Source organism: Gallus gallus, chromosome 8 (genome assembly GCF_016699485.2).
Source record: "Gallus gallus isolate bGalGal1 chromosome 8, bGalGal1.mat.broiler.GRCg7b, whole genome shotgun sequence".
In the NCBI taxonomy this organism is placed as follows: domain Eukaryota; kingdom Metazoa; phylum Chordata; class Aves; order Galliformes; family Phasianidae; genus Gallus; species Gallus gallus.
This window is the reverse complement of record NC_052539.1, coordinates 16,131,853-16,157,994: the sequence shown is the minus strand read 5'-3', so window position 1 is coordinate 16,157,994 and position 26,142 is coordinate 16,131,853. Positions and strand designations below refer to the sequence as shown.

Below are 26,142 nucleotides of genomic sequence, written 5' to 3'. Positions count from 1 at the left end.
CTTCGTAGGAAAGTCTGATGCAAGATCAGTTTCCTGTTCAGACCTTGCCCCATCGTAACATATAGTAATGAAGGGCAAGGGAGTAGCTCTCCAAGGAAGAATCATGTCAAAAAGAGAGCATGGCACAATACAAAGTGTTGTTCATAGAGCATCATTTTATGTGTTTATTTCGGGAGGTGGGGGGAGCTCAGAAAAGTATTTTTGGTCGGTTTTGAATGAGAAAACACAAAGACTAGAAGCGCTGGCCTCAAGTCTTTCCACCTGTGCCAGAGCTATGGTTAATTCCACTCAGCCTTTCATCCACACCAAAAGTCCACCTTGTGAGCTGCTCTACAATCAGTGCAGCCCTTTACCTTTACAGGATTCACTTTTCCTGCTTACCTGGAAAGATCATCCACATGTGGTTGACTTTTGCAGCCCAAATCCTGAGTTCTGCAGGGGAAATCTAGTATTTTGTCCATTGCTGGACACGGCCCATTTCTTCACACAAGTTCTCTTCAGGTCCCAACCCAACGAAGCATTACACCGCTACATTTATTGGCTCCACTAGCCAATCTTATTCAAACAAAAACCCTTATTTGAGAGTATAAAACAAGGCTTCCCCATCATCATTTTTGTGGTGCCAGGCAACATTCAGTCACCATCCAAACAGGAAACAAAACAAGTGGTTTACTTTTAAGTAGCATTTTATTTTCCTTTAGCTTTGTATACTGAGTTTCAGCCTAGCTAGCACAAACTGTGCGCTGCAAGTAGCTCTAGAGACAAACATTTTCATGATATGCCTTTGCAATGTCACTGGCTCTAGAAAGCACAATTTTACATACTTTGCAGAACACCAAACTAATGAAGTAGTAATTGCACGAGAACATTGCATTATAATGGCAAAAACAAACAAACACACACGTAAACCTTTGCAGCATTACTCATAAATACAGCATTTACCTTGAAATGTTAGGCCATATACCTTCCAGCTAACTTGTGTTACGGGGGAGCTCTCTGAACAAGGGCTTGCTATGTTTGTAAGCCGAGGCCTGCTGAGAAATCCCCCAGTGCCTTCTACAAAACTGCAACTTGACCTTTAAGCCAGGCACTGGTTCTGCTTTGGCCAGCACAATCCAGATACCTGCATGCAAGTTGTGTCAAAAGAGTTTGCCCAAACCAAACCACTGATTATCTTTTGGACTCATACAACGTGCTCTTGATGTTGTTGTCCAGCAACTTCAGGCGGTCAAAACTTCCCAAAATGAAGTGGTTGACCAACGATCATGTTTTCTCTAAGACAACACAGGTAGCTCTTGTTATATCACAGCACCGAGAAATTCATGTTCCAATTATTGAGCTAAAAGTTTATGATTTAAAAGCATTACCCTTGAGCTTTAAATTGCTGGATTCCTATTAGAGCATGGTCCCTAAGTCAAAACATTTTGGGCTGTGTCTGCATCCACACTGGACACAATCAGTCACAATGCTGAAAGCCCTTCATCGCTCATTTTCTTATGGCCTCTTCATCCCTCAAGCATCGTCCAGTAAGAACTGCTTGTAAATCAGAGGTTAAATATGAATTGATTGCCTGTCCCTGTCTGGATCATTTTGTAATCTTGCAAGGGTTGTGTTGTCTTTGGGATTTTTTTCTTCTTTAATTTCTATTTTAAATAACTTAATTAAGCCTATGTATAACATACGTTAGTTAGACACCCCTTAGAAGTTTGCCCTCTTACAACAGGGTTTCAGGTATCATTTCCCTCAGTTGCACAGCAGTTACAAAGGGGGGTGAGCCACCCATCTGATATTCTCTGGTAGTAAGAAGCAAGCATAATGAACCCAGCCATGCTGCTTTGCTCTTTGTCCACCCTCCACAGACGCCTACGTGACAGCAGCAAAGCGTGCAGCACGTCTCCTTGCAGCACTCATGCCTGTGTGGGAGCAGTAATCGCTCTTGTGCTTTTTGTAATGTCACATCCTGATGATTTATAGGTGACTTGGATATACACACACACAGGTATTTGGCCTTCCCATCACAGCTGGGTTTCTGGCACAGCTTTAATAAACCGTCAAACTACCTATCTTGAAAGTAAGAGGAGAAAGAGAGAAGGTAAGTATGAACTATTTCATGAACTTTGTAAACAGAGAAAGCAAACAGGCCACAAATTCTGTCCAGCCCAGCCTACAGCCCTTCTCAAGAAAACTCTCAAAGCATGAATGCCATGCACTGGAGGGTCTCACTCTGTTGTTTACATTTTGTTTCCATGCACAAAAAAAGTTTCTCAGATGCACTTACTCCAGTCAAAAAAAAAAAAACTAATTTCAGGTATCTGAAAAGAAAAAGGAAAATTAAAAAAAAAAAAAGAGAAAGACTACAGCACAGAAAGTTTTCTTCGTTACAAAATGTTTTTCCATCAGGCAATTATTTATAAGAACTTTTGTTAACACTGGAGTTGAGGCTCTGGAACAAAGTGGATATATTGTTTACTAGCTTTGCCAGTCAATCTGCTCTTACAAAACTTCTCCCTTCCCCCTCCAATTCTCAGCCAAGTCAGTCCCTTGAATCACTCAGGAGTTGCCCTTTTCACCAAGATCTCCTTTTCCACAAATTGTCCCTTGAATAATGCTATCTTCAATGTACTGCCCTGTGGTGTCCGTGCTCCTGCCAAGCACAGTTGAGGGAATCCGTGATGAGCGTCTCTCCTGGTTCCTATCGTCAGAAGAGCAGCAAAGCATTCTCTTCATGGTACCCCACATCTCATCATCTTTGTAGGAATAAATTACTGGATTCATAACAGAGTTCAGCAGGGCCAGGAGAAGAAACCATCTTTTCACATTCTGAATCCCACAGTTGGTGCAGTTCAGGCCGTCGAGCAGCAAGACAACCAGGCCAGGAGTCCAGCAGACAACAAATGCACCTAGAAATAAAGGAGAGTGAAAAAGTCAAGGAGAAAAAAAAATAAAGTAAAAAAAATCAGACTTCTACAGGGTTTCTTTTTACATCTTATGAGGCTATGTGTTCATCAAAAATTTACACAAAAAAAGATAAAAAAAGAAGAGGACAAAAATAACATCAGTAGCAAAACTGCATCTACTACAGCTTGTCTGCCAGGCCCAGAACACACAGTGTGCAGGAGCCTGCAGGGAGACAGCATCCAGCTGCTGGCAGCCCCAGCCTGAACACAGGTGGGATAAGGTCCTCACAACAGCGACACGTCCACTCTGGTAGATAAACAAGACCTCTGAAGATCACAGCCAACGCTTTGAATGGAGATGATGTCCTCTCTTCATTTCTCTCTTGTATGCTGGAAGATAGCCAGAGGCTTCCCACTGCCACCACTTGTAAGGGAGAATAGAGAAACAAACTAATAGATGAGTTAGTGAAAGTGAATTGAAGTGAGAGTGGTGAAGCAAGAAGACAAAAGCCCAGCCCTGGAGCAGCAGGGTTGCCCCCACCTGTGGGTGAAGCTGATGGGGGGGGAGGCACATGGCAACCCAACAGGGTCCTAGCCCCAAGAGGGATCCCAGCACGTCCCCATCTCTGCTTGCTTCCTGCAACACCATCAGCCCCCAGGTCCTCGCCTGAGAGCCCACAGAGAACGCGGCCCTGCCATGGTGATGCTAACTTAGCACAAGCCACAATTGCTGCCTGACATACTGAAATAGAAAATTATAACTCTGTGAGAAAGCACATTTCAAATATCGTACTGAGGAAATTCCAATCATTTGTAACAGCCCTTTTTGGGGCTTTAAAAAAAAAAAAAAAGAAACACATAAGGATGATAGCAGCTACATGCTAAGCTGCTCTCCTGGGATTCTCATTATCTGTTTGGCCATTTTGGTCCTGCTTATTTCCAGAAGACTGCTGATTTTCCCATGCCTGAGCTGTGCCCAGCCCCCAGGGCAGCCCAACTATTGGCAGGACCCAGCCTAGAAGCACCTCTGGCATCCAGCACTCATTCTGTGCAGCGCCTGCTTGCACAGCAATACACACAGCCCCAGCCAGGAGTTTGGTGAGCACAGCACCCATCTGAAGGGCAGGCCATATAACAGCATATAAAGCAGACTCTTATGTTACACTTGGATGCTGAGAATTGTATCCAGGGCAACACAGTGCAGATATTGATGCAAAAATGATCCTCCTGGAGATATTTCTCTTCTTTTGAAGAGCTTCATAAGGAGTCCAGGTGAAGTGCAATCAATGAGTTTGCTGTGTTCCTAGAAGTACTATGCAGAATGCATTTTCTGAAGGAGGTAGCCTCTTGCGTTTGCATTTTCTATTCTGCTGTGCCAAGATGTTTGTGATGCTAAGTACCAATTTCATAGTGTTAGCTTAGGGTTAATGGTCAGCATCAGTAACATTCCTCCAGCACCACTGGCACCAGGAGCAGCAGGCTGCCACCACAATGCACTTTCTCTGGTCAGTCCCCACACTACGCGCTGGTTTGGCCCCACCATGCTGAGTAAGCAGCGGTGACACTGAGGCTTACAGTCTGCAGTGGAGCAAACATTGCACTGGTTTACCGTCCTGGGGCTAACAGCAAATCCCACCCGCTGCAGCCAGCACTGAAACTGGACCACCCAGACCTGAATGACTGCATGAGAGGCTCAACAAGTATTTGGACTCAGTGCTTTTGCAGGCCACCAAGGATCACTGGCAAAATTGTTGGCAAACATGCCAGCTCCATGCAGAAATTAATGCAGCAGCAAGCTGTTACCTGAGCAAGCACAGAAAGCCTTCCTTTTACAGTACCAAAGCACGCAAGGTGGAGCACTGCTTTCCTGAAAGTCAGCAGCAGAAGAAACAGACCCCAAAGCCACGTTTAACAGAAGTCACAGAGAAATCCCTCCTTCAAATAAATCCTGAGCTCAGCAGGAGGCCCAAGTCCATGAATTCCCACTGCAGGAGACCTGTCTATGTCGCAAAGGCAAAAGTAAAGGGAGATGACATCTGCAGACACCTCTCTGCTACCCAGAGCACAGCATGCAGAACTTTAATTCCCCGTTCCAGAAGGCTGCACCCAACACATGACCAAGGATGGGGACCAGAGGGGAACGCAGTGACAGCGCTATGGCTCCTATTTTACCCAAAATACACACTGTTCCGAAGGGATACAGCTTAAATAATTCACATCCTACTCACAGCAAGGCGCTGGTGAAAGCGAGGCACAGAGACTTCCAGCCTTCTAGGATTTTGCCATTTTTAACCACAGACCTTTCAGAGGGAGTCATGGTTAAACATAAATATAAGCCTTTCTTTTGTTCCTCTGGTGATTTTCTTTGCAGACTTTTCATCCTGCAGCAGCTCCTCACCCTGACAAAGTGCCACACTTCCAAAACAACTTCTTTTCTGGGACTCTAAAATTCAGAGCGTGACATGAAGCAAAGCCTGGCTACAACGTGAACCAGAACTCTTCTGAGACTTCACGCCGGGTTAGGGGAGATCAGGTATCACAGTGCCTCCGGGTCAACGTGAGGATTTTCCACTAGTTTGGAAACATGGACTTCCTTGTAGATTACATCATCTATACATAAAAATGATTACATCACGTATATATAAAAATGAAGGAATTTGTGTGCCTGGAAGTGCTACTGATGCTACTGGACATCATGCGCCCCTGCCTCTGCCTTTCCCCTAAGCCACAGCTGCATGCTCAGCCAGTACTAAGGCAAGGCTGAGGATGTTAGCCCCTTTTGCTAGGTTTCCAAGTTCCAATCATGTAACTCCCCACAGTTTGACATGCCAAAGGAATGTCATTTCTGTTGCTTCTATCCTGTGATGGATCACAGGGGCTATGGTAAAAGGAGAGATGACAGGGACCTCAATCCAGGTCTCTGAAGGCAAACCCAGGTCTCTATGCAAACCCAAAGAACGGTGCAAAGAACTGTCTGCAGCTGAGATTACCATGCACCCAGAAAGTTAAACTGAAACATGGGCTTGCCAGCACCTAACTGCAGGACCATGGGAGAACTCCACCCATAGAGGACAGCGATGTTTTGGAAGTGATGCCTTGCCTCCACCTCCTTCCCTGGGAAGGAGAGCATGTCAACAGCACCCAGCTGCATGCAGACCACATGGCAGCAAGATTTTGTGCTGAAGCTGCCATGACACCAAAAGGGCACGTTAGCAAGCACCATCATTCTCATCACACTTCCTCCAGCAACAGAGCTTCCTGGAATTGCCTTTAGCAAAGACCATATCAGGCTTTTACTGCAAAGCATCTTCATACATTTAAGAGCAAGCCACTGAAAGTAACTGCCTTGAGCAGAAAACCCCAAATCCACATGCTGCATATAGCTATATGTTGTTGCATCAGTGAAGATAATAATAGCTTTAAAAGCATCAGAAATGGTCACTTGAGGGCTCTTTTGGTAATCAGAAATACCAGAAAACACAGCTATCCAGTTTCTAATGCCTTTTGCATAGTGTGCTTGGATGACTAGGCCAGGAATGCATATTTAAGCTGTTCTAAGAAATTCTTATTCCTAGAAATAATCATTTATAAAAAGCCTCACAGAGCTAACATTAGTAGAATTGCTAAGAAACATTTCCTCTGACACTGGAGTTTGGGGTAGATGATACATACATTCATTTGACTTCTATGGAGGCGAGTTCTGTTTTGATTTTGCTTCTGATTGGCAAAGTAAAAACGATGAGCTACGTAGCAGCACACAGACTTTCTAAGTTAAATTCGCCTGTCCCAGCAAGCTATACCGCCAGCTGCACTGCCTGAATCACAGTTTAATCTGGTGGCTTAGGAGCCATTCTGGAAGTAAGAAAAAGCTGACATTGATCTTAAAAGCAACCCTAAGGCCCCTTCTCCCCAGCAAAAGAAAAAAAGATCTTGAAAGGAAAGACATGAACTTTGAAGTAGGTTATTTCTTTCCTGAATGCCTAAGAAGGAGTAGGAATGGATTCATACTGCCTCAAGAAACAAGTGTAAATAATTACACCCAGAGGGCTTTGTTCTGGTCTTTGGACTTAATCCTATAGGTGCTCTCCACACCGCTCACTCTCTGCCTGTACCAGCTCAATAGCCTTCCTCCCACTACAAAGACCTCTTAGCTCTGCTGGGCAAACACACACTGGCACTAAGAGCTAACAAAGTTATTCCTAGATTCTACTCAGGCCCGTCCAGCTTTGCTTTATACAACATTACAGCAATAGCCTTCACTAAAGAATGATTACAAATAAATAACTCTGCTTTCCTTCTTTATCTTAAGGATTTCTTGTCCACCTATCCAACCTCAAAAATGGAAAAAATTTGTATAACTGAGATTTGTTGATGCAAAGAGATGGCAGAGTAGCCAGCTGCTTGCAGCACAGAGCACAACAGAAGGTCTGGGTGAAATTTTCTCAGTCCCAGGAACATCTCTACTATTGTTCCTGAAGGAGCACAGCTAAGCTAGATGCAAGTCAGTACCACAGTACAGCACACAGCTGTGTCCCATGTACACATGGACACCAACTTCCCCCAAAGCTCCACCTGTCTTACACTGGCTCGTACAACATCAGAAGTAAAGCCATATTCATGGCCTCAGAGTCCCCACCACCCGAGCCAGTGACAACCCAGTTCCACGGCGGTGAGCTTCACAAGCCATACTTGAGTGAAGTCTGTCTTTTACATAGCATCTCATTCAAATTGAAGTCTTCCTCGGTAAAATTCACCACACCAGCCAGCATTTTCTTCCAACAAAAAAGAAAGCCATTCACCCTGGGCCCCTCTAATTTATTTGAAAAGCGGCTGCATCACAACTAGCTACAGTGAACTGAGCTGCTTAAACTATCCAGAGCGTCTTTAGGGCAGAATCTAGGTAAAAATCTCAAGATGAGGGTGAATTTTCCTCTTACAAAGCTAGTCTCTGGCAGGAGAAAAATCACAGATCCACCAAGCATCCTCTTCTACCCCCAGGGAAGGTGCATTTGCAGGTAGAATAGCTAGTAAATTCAGGGAACAGCCAAAAGGATTCAGGACTTTGTGCAGATATAAAAGAACATCTTTTGGAAAGTATTTTTCTAGGTAGCAAGGATTCTTCCTAAGGCTTCCTCCACAGCTACGTTACAACGCTCTCTCCCCACCAACAAAGCATGTATAATTTGTATTCTGTACCAAGCTGCCTACAAGCAAGCAGCCTGAGCAGTCACCAAACAGAGACGCTTATCTTGTAAGAGTTGGCTGGCCCTCTACTTCAGGCTGCCGTTTCAAGCAACATTTGTTCCACAGTTCAAGTTGAACATAAGGTTAACCAACTTCAGAGCACTAGTGAGTTTTCATGTTTGTACACACCGATTGGCTACATGGTGGGCAGCCTCTTACCTAACAGAGTCATGACGGTCTTCATAAGCTTCACAGGGGTCCTCCTACGGCTTATAGATCCACTAGTGTGTGATGATAAGACATTAGTTTTCCGCTGGACATACATGTAGATTCTTATGTAAACCACCACCATAATGAAGAAAACAACAAGGTTTAGGACACTCCAGAACACCAAGTAACTTCTGCTGTAAATGGGCGCCAGGGAAGAGCAGGCGGAAATGTCACAGAGGCAGTTCCAACCCAAGGTAGGAACAGCACCCATAAAAATGGCAATGGCCCAAATAGATATAATTAAGAAGGTGACTCTCTTCTTCGTAAGATTACTGTGGATCTTCATCCGCATGATCGACATGTGCCGCTCAACCGCTATGACGAGGAGATTCACCAGGGAAGCCGTCAGGCTCGTGTCCAGAAGACCCTGACGCAGAAACCAGCGGTTAACAGTCAATGTCTTAGACACCGGGCCAGTGTGGAACATCAAGAAGACATAAGCAATCCCAGCAAAAAAGTCCGCAGCAGCTAAATTGGCCAACAGATAGTAAAATGGGAAATGAAACCTCTTGTTCTTGACCACGGCTGCTATGACCAATGAATTCGAAATGAAAATGAAGAGGCAGAAAAATGTCCCAAAACACAGAACACCAATAAGCGGTGGCCCTGTCCACTCATCTGCTGTGTGAGTGTTTGTCTTATTATAAAAGAAGTCCATGTGCTTATCATAGTAGCATTCATTCATCCTGGATTACAGACCCTGCATCCTAGGAAGGGAAAAAAGAAAAAATTAAGATTAACTACGGGTCCTATTGCTTGAATCACGCTAACTAACAGCTTTCTTCTGGGGGCAAAGGAAGGGCTATGAGAAGGCATTTATTTGCAGGCCTCAAGAAAAAAAAAACATTCTTATCGTACAATTTAGTGCAGGAGATATTTGTCCACCAAAGGACTGCAGTGCATGATGCTTTGATGAACTAGGAATTTTCCAAAGTCTTCCTTGCTTACAAGCCCCCAGCAGTCCCCTTGCACTAACAGTCACACTGCGCAGGCAGCAACGTGGAAGTTAAGAGGTTAACAGTGACTTCCTGGAGGTCAAAAAGAAAGTCTGAGCAACAGCCAGGCCCTTCTGACTGTGAAATCCCATGTTTGAGCCACAGCCCCATCATTATTTCCATTTCTCAGTGTATCCAGTTAGGACAGAGGAGCATAAATCATAACTCTTCCATTTTACTGGCAAAACAATGAAAAGCTTATTACTGGAAACGTCTTTTTTTCCCCATTATATATTAATGAATGTAATAACGTATGTATATAAAATGCTAAAGGCATGTATATTCTGAGCATGTGCCAGTTATTTACTGCTACAGAATTTAAGTAGATGTGCAGAAATGGGAAGGAAACACTGCACGTATTTGACGACACTGAAGCCACAAATTATTTTATTGGGCTGTCAACCCAAAGCCCTGTGAGCAGCACACACACACACCGATTATTGTCAGACCTAAAGCACAGCTCCCTACCCAACTGCAGGATGCAGAACACCCCAGCACAGCAGTAGCATGGGGGTGTTCTCTTACATCCACTCGGCACTGTTTTGGACACTGGACTACTGAATGTGATGGAGGGGGGAGGTCTGGTTTCCAGATGACAGCACACTTCAGCTTCTCCAGTGAGGTCAATGTCAGCTGCCTGGGCAATCTGACTGCATTTTTTGCAAACCAAAAAGGAGTTCACACTGATTTACATAGGCAGTGGCTGATCTTGGAGAGCAAAGGCTGTGCAGCCGGGTGCAAATTGGTGTCTGATTACCACTAGGCTTCATGTTTGCTGTCAAGATCTGAATAAGCGTTTTAGCAATGACTTCACTAACAGATCCTACATAAGGTTTACCAAACCCAGGAACCCAACTGCAGCATGAGATGCTGGTCACAGCAGGCACCACACAGAGCAGCTCGCAAGGACAGGAGCTGCAGGGACACAGTGCTGCTGGGGGAAACACGGTACCAGATCCATAAGCCTTCTCAGGAGCCTCGGGGTGTCATGTGTGACAGAGAAGGCAGCTTAGTGGGGCCAAAAAGAGGGAAAAATAACAGATAAAAATGGGCACAGGCAGAGATATAAAGCAGGCATAGGCTTTTTACTTCTGTAACTAATTCTGAATACAGATAAAGATCAGGTTCACTTAGGTAACCAGAGGCTAATAATGGACTAGCAGTTATATTTCATCTCTATAGTGACTGAGAAGCAAATTAAGCAACCCCCAGCAGGCTGGCTAACAATTCACATTTATATTAAAAATACTTGGAGTTATAAAAGGTTTGTCTTCTGTTACTTAAGTTACACTACACTGGCTATTTCTCTCTTCCAGTATTTCTATCATCTAATTTTAAATCACTTCATACTGCTCCACAATTAACACCTGCAGCAAGCTGAACACTGTTTGAATACTCCACTTTCCTGAGCTTGCTCCTTGCCCCTTCTGGTTTTAACCCTGTACCTTGTGGTCAGCAGGAAGGCTGGCTGCTTGGCATTGGTTTCTATTTTACCACCCTCAAGAACCTAGGCAACCACTTCTTTTATGAAAGAATCTCTTATTTAAAGCATCAAATTCAAGTAGATAGAAGTAAGAACAGCTGTTTAAGGATAGGAAGCGGAAGGAAGCAAGTAAATCATCCCCTGCACTGAAACATTACAAAGCAGCTCTCCATCTAAAAATAAAGGAGTTTCAGCAACTCAGATCCACCATCAGAAGTCACATAGAGATCCGTGCCTATCTCTTGCTGCCCAAAGCAGCACAGTAGAGTTGAGCAGTCAGTAAATCTCACATTTTCACTCAGAAACTACTCAGAACAAGCTGCAATTAAATCTGTAAGTGACCAGAAATCCCCAGGCAGCTACAGACAACAGCCACTGGAGCTGGGAGCCCTGCCCAGTGCAGGCGGCTCTGGGCTCACCCACCGAGGCAGAAAAGGACTTGCCGAGCCTGGCAGGGAGATTCTGCAGAACAACACAAGCGCCTGCATATAGAACCAGCATTTTGGGCAAGAGCAGTAGGGAAAAAAAAAAAAAAAATCTGTGAAAATTACAGGGAAGGTTTTCTGAACATGCATCTTACTGTGTAATCATCTCAAGAGGTGGATCTCTTGCTTGCAAGTGACAGGAGAGTAAAGAGATCTGCAGACATATTTTTGTATCTTATCTGGGGAATGAGCTTAAAGAAAGCTGTAATATCAACTCTGAGCTTTAATTCTAAATACTACAGATTATTGAGATGCCATCCTCATTTGAAACAGTTCCCTCCAAAAGAAGAATACAAACACCCGTCAGTACTTCTTCACTAAAATAGTCATGGTAACACTCACTGTCACACAGCACAGCTCAAACAACGAATGACTTTGGAAGCGCTGCCTTGTGATGTTGAGCTAAGGCAGGAGGAGCAGAACACCATTCAGCTGAGGTCTCAGAGCTGACACTGGATATGTCCAGACAGAGGCTGCATCCAAGCGAGAGCTGAATGGCTGAACAGCTAGCGTGCATCCCAGTGCTGCAGAGCACCAGGCTGCCAGCACCAGTCTACGTACGCAGAGCACTCCTCACTCCAGAGTCCATCCAGAGTGTGGGTATTTCACACCTCCATTTCACTCCTGTGTCCTCACAGCAGAAGCAGGCTGACCTCAGGGCAGCTGTATCCTCACTGGCGCTGCACCACATGTGAGGGGATATCCCACATTTCCCAGAGTGGCACAGGTTAGCACACTGCAGGATTTGATTCTCCGGGTCATCTCTTCTGCAGCCAAACAGGAGATCTTTTTCTTAATTGGGGCAGATCTAAACCGAGGAAGAAAAATAAACTTATTAAATATTAGACATTTTATATTAAGTATTTTTTCAATTATTTGTTTAAAAATCGGGCATAATATTGTTAGTCCAAGTTATAAAATTAATAGAAATGGAAGCAGTAGGAAAACAGCTAGACCTTTTATTTGGAAGCAGCTTTCACCAGCTTGGTATTTGCAGCTTTTACGGGAAAGGACGATAAACAATCTCCATTCATCACCTCTGTGCTGCTCACAGTTTTACAGACCTCCACACAGCCCTCCAGAAACTCTAAATATATGACTACATTAGTCAGTCAATATACAGGAGCTATATACTGTATATTCTACACGTGGGCTACTCTGTTTGCTTGCAGCAAGTCACTTGAAAGTGAAGACATCAAAACTTCAACGGTGCCAGAAGCATATCCTTGTCAAAAAGTTTGTTTTCCTCAGTCTATTTAATGAGTTTAGTTCAAGTAACTGTGGCTACAAATATCAGGAGCTGACAGACTCTGAAGTAAGCTTTCCTCTAGCACTCCAAGTAAGCATACACTTTGTGTGGGAGAAGTTATCTGCTCCAAAAATATCAGAAGATTTGGTTCGGCTGAACTGTCTGCAAATGCAAAAAGCATACGTTCTGAATGCTCTCCATTCCAGGGGATCTTCAGCTCTGCTGGCTGAAAGACAGCTTGCATATCTGAGATGATTCTGCATTTCCCTATGCAACGTGTATCAAGTCAGAATGTATCCCTCACATTCTCAAGAACTGGCACGAGTCTGTGGGATCAAACTAACTGCTTAAACAAAGGGTTAATAAAATTAACCTTTGCCTGGATAATGGCTCAGACAAAAGCTTCAGCTGGTTGCCAGTCAACAAGCTGTAAGTGTTGTCCTCCAACAGAACTAGTTATCTTCAAGAGAGTTACCAAGTTACAATTAAAACCACTTTTATCTCACTTTGATCCAAAATTAGCTTGGCCTTCTCACCAGCTTCTCATAATTAATGCAGCCAGTTCTGAAGGAAACCTCAAACAGCATTTTAGTCAGAGAATTTTTAAGAGAAGGTCATCCTGAAACTTCATCCGCAAGACACGGGGTGATTCACAGCACACACCACAGCTTCCCTGCCTTTCCTGTCCAATAAATGTCATGTTGTTTCAAGGCATTTGCCATAACCTCACGGCAAAGCTGGCATCAGCTGGGGACATGAGAAGCTGCTGCCCCACTGCTGTGTGAGGGCAGCAGGACAGGAGCAGACAGGCTGTGAGGAGCAGGTGAGGTGTGCTCTGGGCTGCAGAGGGGCAGAGCAGTGCCCCAGGCCACAGCAGGGCAGAGCCCTGGCAGATGCCTCGGGACTGATCATAGAGCAGCTCAGGCACACAGGGCTGGTCATGCTGGTATACGTGTGTTGCAGGCACTGCAGGCAGAGAAAGGAGGCAAGCAGCTCTGGGTCCTGCACCCGCACTGTTGCTTCCGGAAAACACCATGCAGCAGCAGCAGCCCATCTGCATATCCTGTGCACGAGAAGCTAAAACAGAGATCCCACAGGCAGCAGACAGCCCTGCAGCAACACTAGCCCAGGGGACTCCGGGTGCCTGCAGACCACCCCGCAAGGCAGCACTTATGCCCCATAGGCAGACAAGGACACCCCAGATATCCTCTGGTTCCTCCTGGCTGGCTCCCCTACGCTTCTGTTTCTTCCGTCACAGAGAAGCTCCTCCTGCCCTGCTCCGCAGAGAAGGCAGAAGGCAGGCAGCAGACCACATGCAGCAGCAGCACCAGATCGCCCGCCCAGCAAGGGAAGCAGTTGTGTGTTCCACTCCACGCCCTGAACGCATGCATGGCCACGGAGGGAAACAACGCGGCCAAATGATTGCACAGTAACCCAAGAAACCCATTCAGGTTACCTCAGCTTAAAAAGAAAGAAATGCCAATGCTGACAAGGGTGTGTAACGCAACCCAAGCCAAAAATGTTAATCTGTAACTGTAAGAAGGAATCCGGTGAGGTAAGCTCTCACTTCACTCTGAACTGTCTTTAAAAGTTAATTGCTATTATACAAAAATCAGTTCAGAGAAATGGATGAAAAGGAAAATATTCCTTAAATCCCCATTCTCGGTCAAGCCAGTTTGTGACACACAGGGAACATAATGTTATCCACGGGCACCTCAGACTCTAAACCAAAGACTTTTTATCTGGTACCATTAGAGGATGCGGTGGAAGCCAACACTCATTTGGCAGGTTTTACAGAGACGAATTATCCCAGAAGTAACCATTTTAAGTTTGGTTTATGAAGGAAATTCTGTGGGCACTGCCTGTGCTTGGAACAATACGCCACACGGCCCCACTTCTCAAGGCACTAAGATCACAGCTTTAAAATCCATCCCTTTTAATGCAGCTCTAGGAGATGGAAAAACCTTACTGTAAAGTTTTAAAGCTTAATGAGCATGCTGTTGAACACGGAGAACTTATTACTACAGAAACCCACTTCTGGCTGTGGTTGGCTTTTTTTCTTCATAACTTCAGATAATTGACTGCAAGAACAGATGGAGCGTACACAAGTAGCATTACTATATTATTCAAAAGGGAGTTGAAGACCAAGATAAGGAGAACAGAATGCCACATCCATTTCCACTCCTGCTTCATTCCCATAATGCTAACCTGATGGAAACGCTCAGACTTTCACCAGGGTTCTCATTGCATACACGAACAGCCCGTTTTAATGGCATCACAGTTTGGACTGAAGTGGGAAAGGATGGGATGAGGGAAGCCAAGAGAAGTCTATAGGCATGTTGCATCTCTGAGACATAAAGAATTTCTCGTTGAATTACTTCTATGCTCAGTGACTCGTTAGGTGGTGGAAAAGCTTAAGGCTTCGTAAGTCATCCAATGGCCTTATTGTTGTTTGCAGGATGCAGGGTATAAACAAAAGAGTCTTAAGAAAAGCATTAAACCTACCAAAACTTTAAGACCTCAAAACTAAATATTTAAACTGCAACGATGGGAAGCAGTACCGCCAGCCACGGACCACAGCGCCTTGTACGCACAGACTGATAAGAGGCTGGAAATCACTACTGCACACAGCAGTGTCACCCTGTGCATGCCTGCGGCAGTGCTGGTGCCCTGCAAGCTGCTGCCAGCTCTGAGGACAGCCAGGCTGGGAAGCATGAGGGCACCTACACGAGTCCTGGCAAAGCTCAGCATCCATCTCCTGGCGTGCCTCCAGCACAGCCACCCCACTGCCATGGTTTTTTGAAAGCTCTGATCCCGACAAGCAGTTGTTTGGGACAGCTACCAAGTAACTCACTAGTTACCACAGGTTTAGACTTCAGACTTCGGTAATTTAAGACTTTCTGAAATTATGGTTTACTAAATCTATATATGGAGTCCAAACTAAAAACTTCACTGCAAAGCTTTCATTTAAAGTCTCCTTTATGTGTGGTTCTGGAAGGAGCTGGCAGGTCATCCTATAATGTGGAAACAGACACAGCACTTTAAAGTATTTAAAAACCGTTCAGATAGCCTTCCCGATGTGAAACATGCTCCTAGGAATACCTGCTCTGCTTCTAAACTAAGCTGGCCATTTCTCTAGACCTTTCTCGCCAGCAAACCGATCACCAGCAGATTCATTTTCTGTAGCCCATCACACAGAACTCAAACGCTGGACACGCAAACCCTTTCAGCACGTTCACCATCAAGCGAGCTTTCATTTTTCATTCTCAGCCCACTGCTGATTAGAAAAGGCCACCTGCCTGTATCTGACCAGGTAACAGACTCAGAGCCCCGGTTTGCAAGCACACGCTTCCCTCGAAGCAGTAGGGATGATGGGCTCTGAAACATACCTGCTAGACACGTGCAAGTGGACCTAATTGCTTTATAAACAAGCAGAATTCATCCAGATATATGAATCTTGGAGACCAACTGCTTCTGTAGGATATATTCTCTCTGATATCCTATACTTCAGAGATTATGTTTTGTTACCTGATAGCATAAGGGCTATGCCAGGGGGTGCTTTCAAGAGGTTAGTGGTCAGAAGAGGACCCAGGCGGCTCAGCTGCCCTGAAGCTGCAGCCTGCTGTTCTGCAAAGAGCCAAACGCGTCCACCAGCTTTACTTGAGATAAAACTACATCTTTTCTGACTGTGCTTCTTTCATTTTAGCTCGTTTTCAGCACACAGACAAACGAATTGAAATTGAGTTTTTCCACCATAGAACTCACTTTCAATCATGCTTCCTGCTAAACCTCTCAGAAGACCACAGGAACATGCAAGAAACCACATATGCTCAAAGAAGCAAGCTAGACCAACGCACATCACCAGCCTGTAACAGGAATTGCCCTTTCCTGGGCTCACTTTGCAGAAGGGAGCACAGACCGATGCACACTCACACAAAAGGTGGAAACACGAAGGTACGGCCTTTCTTCTTCCCCTTAATGCAAAAACGACTGGAAGTAGCCGTGCAAAACAACAGTCATTCATTTCTCAGAGCATCACACAGCTCGAGCCCATACCTTCAGAGAGAATAACTTCAGAGAGCACGGCAGACATCCGCACGCCATACTTACTGCCAGCGCCTCAGCGGGACACGACGCGGTACACATCCAGAGGTGAGCAGAGCCGGGTGACACCTGCGGGGCCGCACGTGTGCGTGGGACTGCCGCTGCCGCCGCGCCGTGTCACAGCCCGAGCGCACGGGGCGGCCGCGGCGTGTGCGGATCGTTCTGCGCCCCGCCGGCAGCCCCGAGCCGCTCCGTCCCGCTCCCAGCGAAGGACAGCGGGCACTCCGGAGCCAAGAGCTGATAAGACCGCAGAAAGCGCTGCTCTATCCCGCTACGTGAAGCGTGGTTCACAGATCCCGAAGCCGATGCAGCCCGCAGCCGAGCCGTTCCATCGCTGCCGGTCTCCGCTCTCCGGCCCCGCGACCCTCCCGCCCCCCGGCCCGGCCCGGCGGGGTGCCGGGGCCCTGCCCGGTGCCGCGGCTCCGCTGGAACTCACCGGCAGCCTCCGGAGCCGCGCCCGCCGCCCGGAGCCGCCCGCCCGCCGCCCGCCCCGCTCTGCCTTAACCCGTCCCGCGCCGCCCGGCCCCGGCCCGGCCCGGGCGCCGCTCGTACGGAGCACCCCGGCGTGGAACGTATGGCTGCGCGTTCTCCCGGGGGCGCTGAGGGGAGGCCTCCCACCACCCGCTGAAGCCCCTCGACATACCCGGCGCCCAGCGGCGGCTGAGACAGCTCTCACGCTGTGGGAAACACGGCAGCAAAACCCAAACGAAGCAGCGCTGACTTCCACGAGCAGCTGGGGACAGCACCAAGAGGCGTACAGCCCGCTTCCCTCCAGCATCAAACGTAGATGGGTTTATAGCAGCTGTATAAGAACCAATGAACAGCACAATCCCATACCCAACAAGGTGATGCAGAAAGCATAAGGCTCGCATCATCCCGGCATGCAGGAGCTGGCCCACAGCTTTACCACGAAGGACAAACTAAGAGCCAGTGTAGGTGCCATTGGGTCTGTGGGCAGCACTGGGACCTATGTGATTCACCACATGCAGGCACGTGGCCCAGGTGCACAGGGCCATGCATGTGGCTGCTGGAGCGCTGACAAAAAGTCACAGAATGACAGAATTTCTCAGACATCCCGGTATCAAGTACAGCATAAATACTACAGTTCTAGACATAGGTGGAGCCCCACGTTAACATGACACACCACCTCTACCACAGCAGTTTCCCCTTCTGAACAAAATAAGAAAAGAGCCCAATATAAGAGCCTGAAGTCTTACCCCACACTGTTCCCCCCTTACTGAATGCTCACCTTGCAGATGGCTTGGGAAGCTCTCTTCTGTTCCCTCCTGCCCTTTGCTTCCAGGTCTGTCTGTTCACTGCCTTCCTTTCTGCTCCTCTCCTTTTAAAGACTTGTTCCCTGGGAACGAGAAGCTCATCACATATAATGCAGCCAGAGCTAAGAGCCCGCTTTCAGGGCCCTTTGCAAAACCCTATGCTCAGGTCCTGCTTCCATTACAGCGCATTACCCCTTAACAGCCGGGTGGCACCACCCATCAGTCAGCAGTGGGATTCAGAACAGAACAGAATTTCTGTATTAACGCACAGAATTAGGAGCCAATGCGTGCCAGATTTCCTGTTAAGGTCAACCTTCACAGAAGAGAGAGCCAATGAGGAGCTCCAATAACTGGCTCTTAGCTTTCTTTCAAGAGAAAAGCAAGGGAAAAAAACAAAACAAAAAAGAAAACAAAAACAAGCCAACCAGGTGGTGAAGACAAATTGATTTCTAAAATACATTAGTGATCTGTTCTAATACGGGTGGGCTGAAACAGTAATGTAGGTAGCAAGTAGCTCATATGTTTTACAAAGGGGAGGGGGAAAAAAAAGAGAGTCAGTACAGGACAAGAAAGCTTTGTGATTGCATTATAGAAATTAAACCTGAAAAGCAATAAGAATGATAAGTGTTTTCTACATTCCTGTGGTTGATAATAGGTACCCTAGCCCCCTGAGGACTTCCCTGCAGACTCCCTCACAAGGAAGCCTTTACCTAGTTGCATACAGGTCAGTAAGGAGCAGCCCCAGTCAGAGTTAGTTTTGATCCACAGAGCTCACTTCCTCTTAGCAAGCTCTTCCCACTGCTGGATCTGAGCCCTCCAAAAGTCTACATATGGCAACAGGCACTGGGTGTAGCTGGTGGAGATCCAGTGCTGGCCAAGAACAGGGACAGCTACAGTCTCAGAGACAGGTTACAGACATCTCAAAGTGCTTCTTGTTGTTCTGTTTGTAGAAACACACAGGGTAACACAACGGAAGCAATAGCTAACCAGCTTACAGGTGGGGCTGGATGTACTGCTTCAACACATCATATGTCCAACGCTTCCATTCACTGAAGACCTACATGAGGTTTCTGCTGATTATTCCCAACCATAGAAACAGGCACACAGCAATTCCAACTGTTTGGTGTGAGGAGGGGTGCACTGAAAGGTGCAAGCTCCTTTATAACACAGTGGGCATCTTTCTTGGTTTCCAAGAGATGACAAACAAGTAACTCATTTTCCTAGATAGGAAAAGTGAGGAGGAGTAACTCACAGTGCTGCTTGTCCACACAATTGCTCTCAGGCTTCGTGTTTAACCACATCCTAGACCAAATATAAGTACATTGAGATCTCTACCAGAGAGAAGGCACAGCTGCCACATGGACAGAAGAAAGCTCCAGTTCAGCCTGAAGCTGCCTTTACTTCCTGCAGGGAAGGAGCAAGTTACACAAACACTAGGATCATTATCTGACCAAAGAAAAGCATCCAAGGGCTTGCACATTCTAGAGCCTCAATAGTTTTCAGACTTTTACAACGTGCATCCTTCCTTAGAGCTGCACAAATTATTTTCTCTCCTACCTTTTGTATCAGGTCCTGGCCAGTCTACAGTACAACCAAAAATCACATCTGTAGAGCTCAGAGGTGATTACAGCTGAGAAGGCTGCAGCTCGTTTGGATTCTTCCATCATATGCCCACTATAGGCTTCATAGGAGCACTACTGAATGGATAAGGCATTGGCTTCCTATACCAGCAATTCTGGGTCCGTGTCCCACCCAGGGTGCCTAACTGTATCAAGAGAAATGTTACTGAACTTCTCATACCTTTGCTCAAAGGCAGCAAGTCAGGCTTTTATGTCTAGGGCCTTACCTACTGCAGGTAAACCAGCAGTGATGTCAACAAGAGCAGAAGCTTCGGACAACACCATTAGCAAGTCTTTCCTTTTCAATCATTGTGTTTTAGTTCTTTTTACTACCTGTAAATGAGCATGAATTTACCAAATTCTAGTGAGTTTCTTACCATTAACTTATTACACGACAAGCTCCCAGCAAGTCCTCTCTAAGACTCTTCTTCCTGCCAGATGGCAAAGGTGAACACAGGCAGTATTTTGAGGATGAGTCTTCTGTACAAAGCAGCTGTCAGGAAGGTAAGGCTTTTGTACAAGTTTTGCCAGCATCATTTCCTTTCTACCCTAAACCAAGCTGCCACCAGTCTTACTCACACAAGTAGAACAGTATTTTCACAAGCAAATTGAAATAAATAATCTTTTCATCATTCTTTAAAGTATGCCTTCCATGGAAGATTCTAACCACGCAAAAAAAAATTACTTATAATCAAAGCAGAAAGTTTAATTTAGACACACTTTACATCAAATACTGTGGGCAAAATAGCACCATAAAGAAGCCTCACAACAACAACGAAACAAAACCAACAAATTTCTTTTCAGTAAAAACTGTTAAGAAAAGACTGTGATCCATAAATGACCTTAAAACGTTTACAAAAGGGAGAACAGCAAAACAGCAATTACTTTGCACTTCTGTGCAGCTCTATAGTTTTACAGAAGTTTATTTCAAGGTAACAAATTGTGCTAATTACAGTCTCAGTGTTGAACGCATCATTTAAAGAGAAGTGAATGCTTCCTCCCTTCTTGTCAATAGTCCACCTTTTATATGTGGGGTTTTTGGTTGCTTGGTTTTTACTATGGAATTACTTTTAAATGTCATTCATATATTCCTTATGAAGAAGAACTGTTGGTTCTGCACCACTTTCCTTCCTCTTAGAGGTGATTAGCAAACACAGTTCCCACAGACACTTCTCAAAGATCGGTCTTCTTTAATGTGACAGAACTCAGGGTATGAATGCAGTTCTTGACAGCTCTCCTCCAAACAAAGCTTCTGGGCTCTCATCCTGGTCAGCCAGCTGATGTCACATCAGTGGCTTTTCTTCCCCCAGCACCTCAGCTAATTAAGATCAGTCTGTTCACAGTGAGGCAGGTCCAGATAATGGGTTTCATTGCAATTTGGAGAATTGTTTTTCTCCACATAGCTATGCTTTCTTTGCACATATTAGTGGTGAACTTCAATGCATAATCATCAATTGATAAGTATTAAATTGTCATCACTTTGTCGTCTGCAAAACAAAAATTCACTCAGTAAGGAATAGGAAGCATTTACACATGCAGAAGTCAAGATGAGTTTTACACATTCTGCCCTATGCTCTCCCAGTTTCAGGATACAGCTCTCAACACACACACAGTATGTTGACAATCAAAGAGAAAACTGTTACAATAGCAAAAGCTACTTGCATTCCAGCTACCAAACTTCTGCCCTTACCACACACTGCAGCATATTGCAGTAAAGCACATTTATTATGCTCAAGTAGATAATAATCTTGCACAGCAAATTGGATGTGAAATTTGAAGCCATACCTTGCTAGCATTCTGCCAGAGTACATCAAAGGATGAAGCTGTACTTCACAAAAGCTTCAGTATGTGAGCAGAAGGCTTTGTTACACTAGATAGGACTCAAAAAGCTTTCACGTTCAGCATTATTCCTTCTCCTATAGCCTTGGCTTCCCTGCCAGGTGGGCTGTGCCCACAGCCATTCTGCACACAAGTAGTCAGGCACTCAGAGGTGTATTAGATTTCCTCAGAAACTGAATTAAAGAATAGATTTCCACACCTGATGAATTTCAGAGGAGACCTTTGTATCTCACCAAGGACCCTCACTAAGACCTCCAAAGCCTTGAGTTCAGCGTTTCCAACACTCTGACAGATGATGTTTGCCTCACAAACATAACGGAGCTTTGGAAGTAAGTACAGGTCCCTTGCTGAATCACATCCTCTTGCTGTCTGCTACTTCCCCCAGCCTGGTGGAAAAGCTATTTAGAAACAGAAGACTGACAAAACCCCAAGCTGCAAAGACTTCATTTGCTCCTGACTTCTTAGCAACTCCACATCATGCTCTGCCTTCCTGCGATCAACTTCCACCGGCTTCTGCACAGTGATTTATGTATGAGCTGAACACTTTAAATATGTTTAAACTCAATAAGCTCCCTTTCACCATTAGCACTCTAAAGATCTAACACAAAGTAGAACACAAGAGGGATAACAGAGTCCATGTATTCCATGGGAAGAATTCCAAGCGCACCAACGTTTGTGTAAAAGGACTTTGCAGTGAGAAGCTAACTGGTGTACTTGTGAGGATAACACGTAACAGAAACACCCAACTGACCTTCTACAGCAGCAAATAGAAGGCATGGAAGTCTGTTCTTTTCTGTAAGAAACATTGCCACAGTCTTTTAGAAATTCGTGTAGATCTGTTGCTAGAAACCCACTCTGTTGGTATTTCTGAAAAATAAAGCATGTTGCTTACAACACATAGGAAGTTACCAGGCAATAAACATTCTTCCTGTTACCATGCAATAAATGTTCTTCTCTGTAAATTGTCTCTTCCAGAGTACAAAAACCAGATGCTATTTGGTTCACTAGTTTAATATGCTGTAAGAATAAAAAAAATGCAATTCCATCCATAAACACCATATATGTAGTGGGAACAGAGCAAACTAAAAGTGATGTAAAAGTCACATTGCTCAGAATCTCTTTTATATTTGTTTACTGTCTGTGAGACCAAGCAAGCAACCTTGAGCCATACTTGCATTGATTCTCTCTTGCTCCCATTAGCTGCTGTGCTCACTGGGTTCATTTTCACTAGAAACTGCAGTTCTGGATTCCAAAGGCCCCACTGTGAATGTTCAGCATCACTGTGCATAGGAAATGCTCTGCAAAACATTGGTTCAGCATACTGAAATGTTTCCCTATTGATACACATGATGTGCTCAGGGGAAAAAGCAACAGTAAACAACTATTTTGCAGTTCAGAGCATCCAATAAACTCAGAAGCACAGACAGTTAAGCAGTATTTGGAGATGCTTAGAAAAATGGAGTTCTTGCTCGTTCTTTAAACTATGGTTCATTTCAGACCTGTCCTTATTCTGCTGGCTTCTTTACCTAACTTAAGACCCGTACAGTACTTTTCACATTTGCCTTCCCCTTGGTTACTGCAGCTACTGGGAACAAGAGGGGAACCAGCAGCAGAAAACAAGAACCAAAGGAAATGAAAACTCCCGTTTTCCACTTTTAGCCAGTTTATACCCAAGATAGATGGAAGATAGATGGCACAAACTTACCTTGCAGAGTAGTGCTCTTGGTTTGGGTTTTTTTTTTTTGTTTAAAAACAAAAAAACACATTCCTAAGCAGCACAGGAGCCCCGTCTGGATACCTGCACAAGTTTAGAGCTACCTGTTTGGCCCTAACCACACTCCTGCTAAGTAGCTTTTCTCACAGACACCAGTAAACCCTTCTCAAACTCAGCTTCGGGTGCCATGAGAAGAAACACCGACTCCAAACAAGACATACTCAGCTCTGTGTAACCACACTTACAATTTGATTCTTTCTTCTCATCTTTCAAACACCTTCCAGTTATGTTTCCATTAGCTATTACCTTTTAGAAGCATCAGCAGGAAGTACAAGACAGGGGCACACATTACAGATGATTTCCCAAGCCAGTTATTGGTTAGTCACTTGGATGGTTACCCAATCATCCCAGGCTAAGCTACACAATTTTAATATGCTAACAAGTCATCATAATTAATGCTGGATATTACGGTGCTGGGCGATGAACAAGAATGAATATGAAGCTGGTTAGAAATGCAATAGAATACAGATGTTTTACCTTTATGGTGTCATAGGCGTCTGTGATCAGAGCAATAAAAAGGCTGAGGATCATGTATATAAACAGAATAATGAAGGAATACAGATATAACCGACTGAATATCCACACCAACATGCTCTTCTGCTGGATTTGAGCAAACGTTGCAAACATGTCATCGCCATTGACCAAAGAAAACAAACACTCAGCTACTGTGTTCAGGTCTTCAAACTAGAAGATAACGAACACAAAGTCATGTTAGAATTCGACAATCACTCATCCAGATTAAAGGGAAGATGAAAGTGTTATTACAAAGGTATTTTTTTAAGCAGGAAAAAAAAAGCCAGCCGAAACATTCCAACGCTGCCATACTTTGTTTGTTTTCTGCACATTCGGACTGAAACATAAATGTCAGCAATAACCACGATTATGCTGCTACACAATTCTGAGCACTTTACACCAACACCAGAAATATAAGATTTCTTCTCAAGGAACACCCTGCGATGCTCAACAGGTAAAGCAGCCAATACATTTTCTCTGTGGTGATCAGTTATTTAGATTTCAGAGGGCTTTCTGTTATTCAGAAAGCCCTCTGAGCCATAGCTACAATTTACAGAGACTGAGGAACTGTCTGGATGGAATTATGGTTTCACTTCAGGGACATTATCTCAAATACCTGATTCCTCTTTCCCATGCTCTGAAGCTAAATTGTAAACAACAACCAGATAAGTACACTTCCCCTCTGCCTCTGCAAATAACCAAGCCTGTTAGCAATACTTTGTCAGCCAACATGAGTTAGTGCACAACGTTAAAACATTGCCTTCACCGATGAAGTAACGTGACTACAGTCACTTCAGTTACAGCCCTATATTGAAACCAAGATGTCAAGATACATATGCTTATAAGGAAAACATACTATCGCACAAGAACAACAGGTCTGGTCTTACCATTCCTTATTTTCTTTCTCTTAAATCCTTTATTTTTAAATGTACTGCGAGACCCAGCAGCACAACTGTATCTAGGAAGACAAGGGGCATGGCATGTGTAATTCTTGAGCAACCGCTGAGTTCTGATGCCAAAGTGAAGCCTGCTAAGGAGAGCTCACCTGCAAGCCCTCCAAATCGTCACTGCACTGTGAGCAGGATTTTTGCTCTCTCCTTGATCTCAGTAACAGAAGGGAGGGAGTTACTAAAAAGCAAACTCTGCCATACTTGTGGTTTTGAACTAAGGTTTGCAGAATCTCTGAGGACACGTATAGACCTTCTCTGCTCTGTACGTGCACAGCTCAGAAGGGACAGGTTGCACAGCAAGCATGCTGCCTGCCCCTCACCAGACTGCACAGCACCACACTGCCTTCCAGTGGAGCTATGCAGAAGCATTCATAAACTACACCCAAAATCCTGCAGAACTACAGTTGCTTCTCTCTACAAGGACCTGTGAAAGATGGATAAGTATATTATTAACTATGCTTCCTTTTGCTTAGGTAACCAGTGTACTTGCTGCAGAAATTGCAGGGAAGTAGGAAGAACAGCATTTGTGCTATGTCTCTCATAAAGAAATTAGTCTATCATTACAAATAATTCTACAGCATATAGCATATCAGAGAAATGCATTGCTATCAAGGTGAAATACACGCAGACTGAACACTTATGTTTCTCAAAAGAAAATTACACCAAGTTTGAGGATTTTGAACTCCGGGGGTACGAGAAGCTGAAGCAGGCACTGCAATGTGCATCTTTGTTACTACACAGTGTGTAAGCAGAAAAAACCTAAGAGTAAGTCATACATTTGTTACTCATTAATGGATAGTTAGAATTTATCACGTTAGCAATCTGTCCTTTTTTGCCCCTTTCTCCCTCCCCCAAAGAGTCCCATTCAGCATCAACCATGAAAAGAACCCCAAATTTACAGTTGTTTTTGCACGTACTGTGAAACATACAAAGCTTTGCTACTGTACTTGGGTTTCTGACAAGAAGAGGAATGCCCTAGGCAAACATTGATATAAAGTCTAAACAAGCAAACAAGACGTACCCTCACAGGAAGCAAAGTAAACACATAAAAAAGAAGTCATTCCTCCGTTTGAGTCAAGATTTAGTGGCTGAAGTTCCACTGCTTGGGAAAAATTTGGAAGAAGTGTCTGTGAGATTCCCAGAAATGGTAACGGTGAACTTCATCCCAAATGCACCGGAATTACCAGAAGAGGGCGAAAGAGAACAGAGCAACGCACCTCCAGCCCCACACAGACCCCTGCAGAGCTTCTAACAACAACAAAACATACACACACACACAAGCACACCAGAAACAGGTCTTAAACTTCTACCTAGGAGCAATACAGAGACATATACCCAGTTAGACGGGCAAAGAAATAATACTGCTGACATACCTTCTCATGATACGGTCCCAATACAATCCAACCACAGAAAGTATAGCCAAGATAAATCATCCCAGCACAACAACAAAACCTTAGCACTTTGGGTAACGATGCTTGCATAGTCAAAATGAGCACCTACAAGTTA

At 44.8% G+C, this 26,142-nt stretch overlaps 2 protein-coding genes across 7 annotated transcripts in view; both read right to left on the bottom strand.

The window, feature by feature from the left end:
* Nucleotides 1-668: 668 nt before the first annotated feature.
* On the bottom strand, nt 669-20,998 carry LPAR3 (lysophosphatidic acid receptor 3). Of its 3 annotated transcripts, none has more exons than XM_040704772.2 (4): nt 17,311-20,998; nt 11,876-12,122; nt 8,301-9,058; nt 669-2,900 (listed from the first exon to the last, which is right to left on the bottom strand). In XM_040704772.2, exons 3-4 carry the CDS (start codon nt 9,034-9,036, stop codon nt 2,551-2,553), a joined length of 1,086 nt encoding a protein of 361 aa, XP_040560706.1. In that variant the 5' UTR covers nt 9,037-9,058; nt 11,876-12,122; nt 17,311-20,998; the 3' UTR covers nt 669-2,550. The 3 variants fall into 3 exon arrangements, with proteins under 3 accessions (XP_040560706.1, XP_046800543.1, NP_001107182.1); XM_046944587.1 differs by lacking the exon at nt 17,311-20,998 and adding an exon at nt 17,104-17,133 and having other exon boundaries at nt 11,657-12,122; NM_001113710.2 differs by lacking the exon at nt 17,311-20,998 and adding an exon at nt 16,674-17,011 and having other exon boundaries at nt 11,657-12,122.
* MCOLN2 (mucolipin 2) overlaps nt 20,246-26,142 on the bottom strand; it is a 19,791-nt gene continuing 13,894 nt past the window's right edge. For all 4 annotated transcript variants that reach the window (XM_422368.8, XM_004936646.5, XM_025153134.3 and 1 more), the window contains 4 exons: nt 26,010-26,132; nt 23,651-23,857; nt 22,151-22,266; nt 20,246-21,047 (listed from right to left, as the gene is read on the bottom strand). In XM_422368.8, coding sequence (XP_422368.2) covers nt 21,011-21,047; nt 22,151-22,266; nt 23,651-23,857; nt 26,010-26,132 — 483 coding nt within the window. In that variant the 3' untranslated portion in view covers nt 20,246-21,010. The remainder of the gene's footprint in view (nt 21,048-22,150; nt 22,267-23,650; nt 23,858-26,009; nt 26,133-26,142) is intronic.

What these genes read in the sequence shown, in the direction of transcription:
- LPAR3 (XM_040704772.2), bottom strand. Translation starts at nt 9,036, where the DNA reads ATGAATGAATGCTACTATGATAAGCACATGGACTTCTTTTATAATAAG. An exon ending in GACCGTCATGACTCTGTTAG is followed by an intron (nt 2,901 to 8,300) that starts GTAAGAGGCTGC and finishes CTTTATTTCTAG; the next exon opens with GTGCATTTGTTGTCTGCTGG.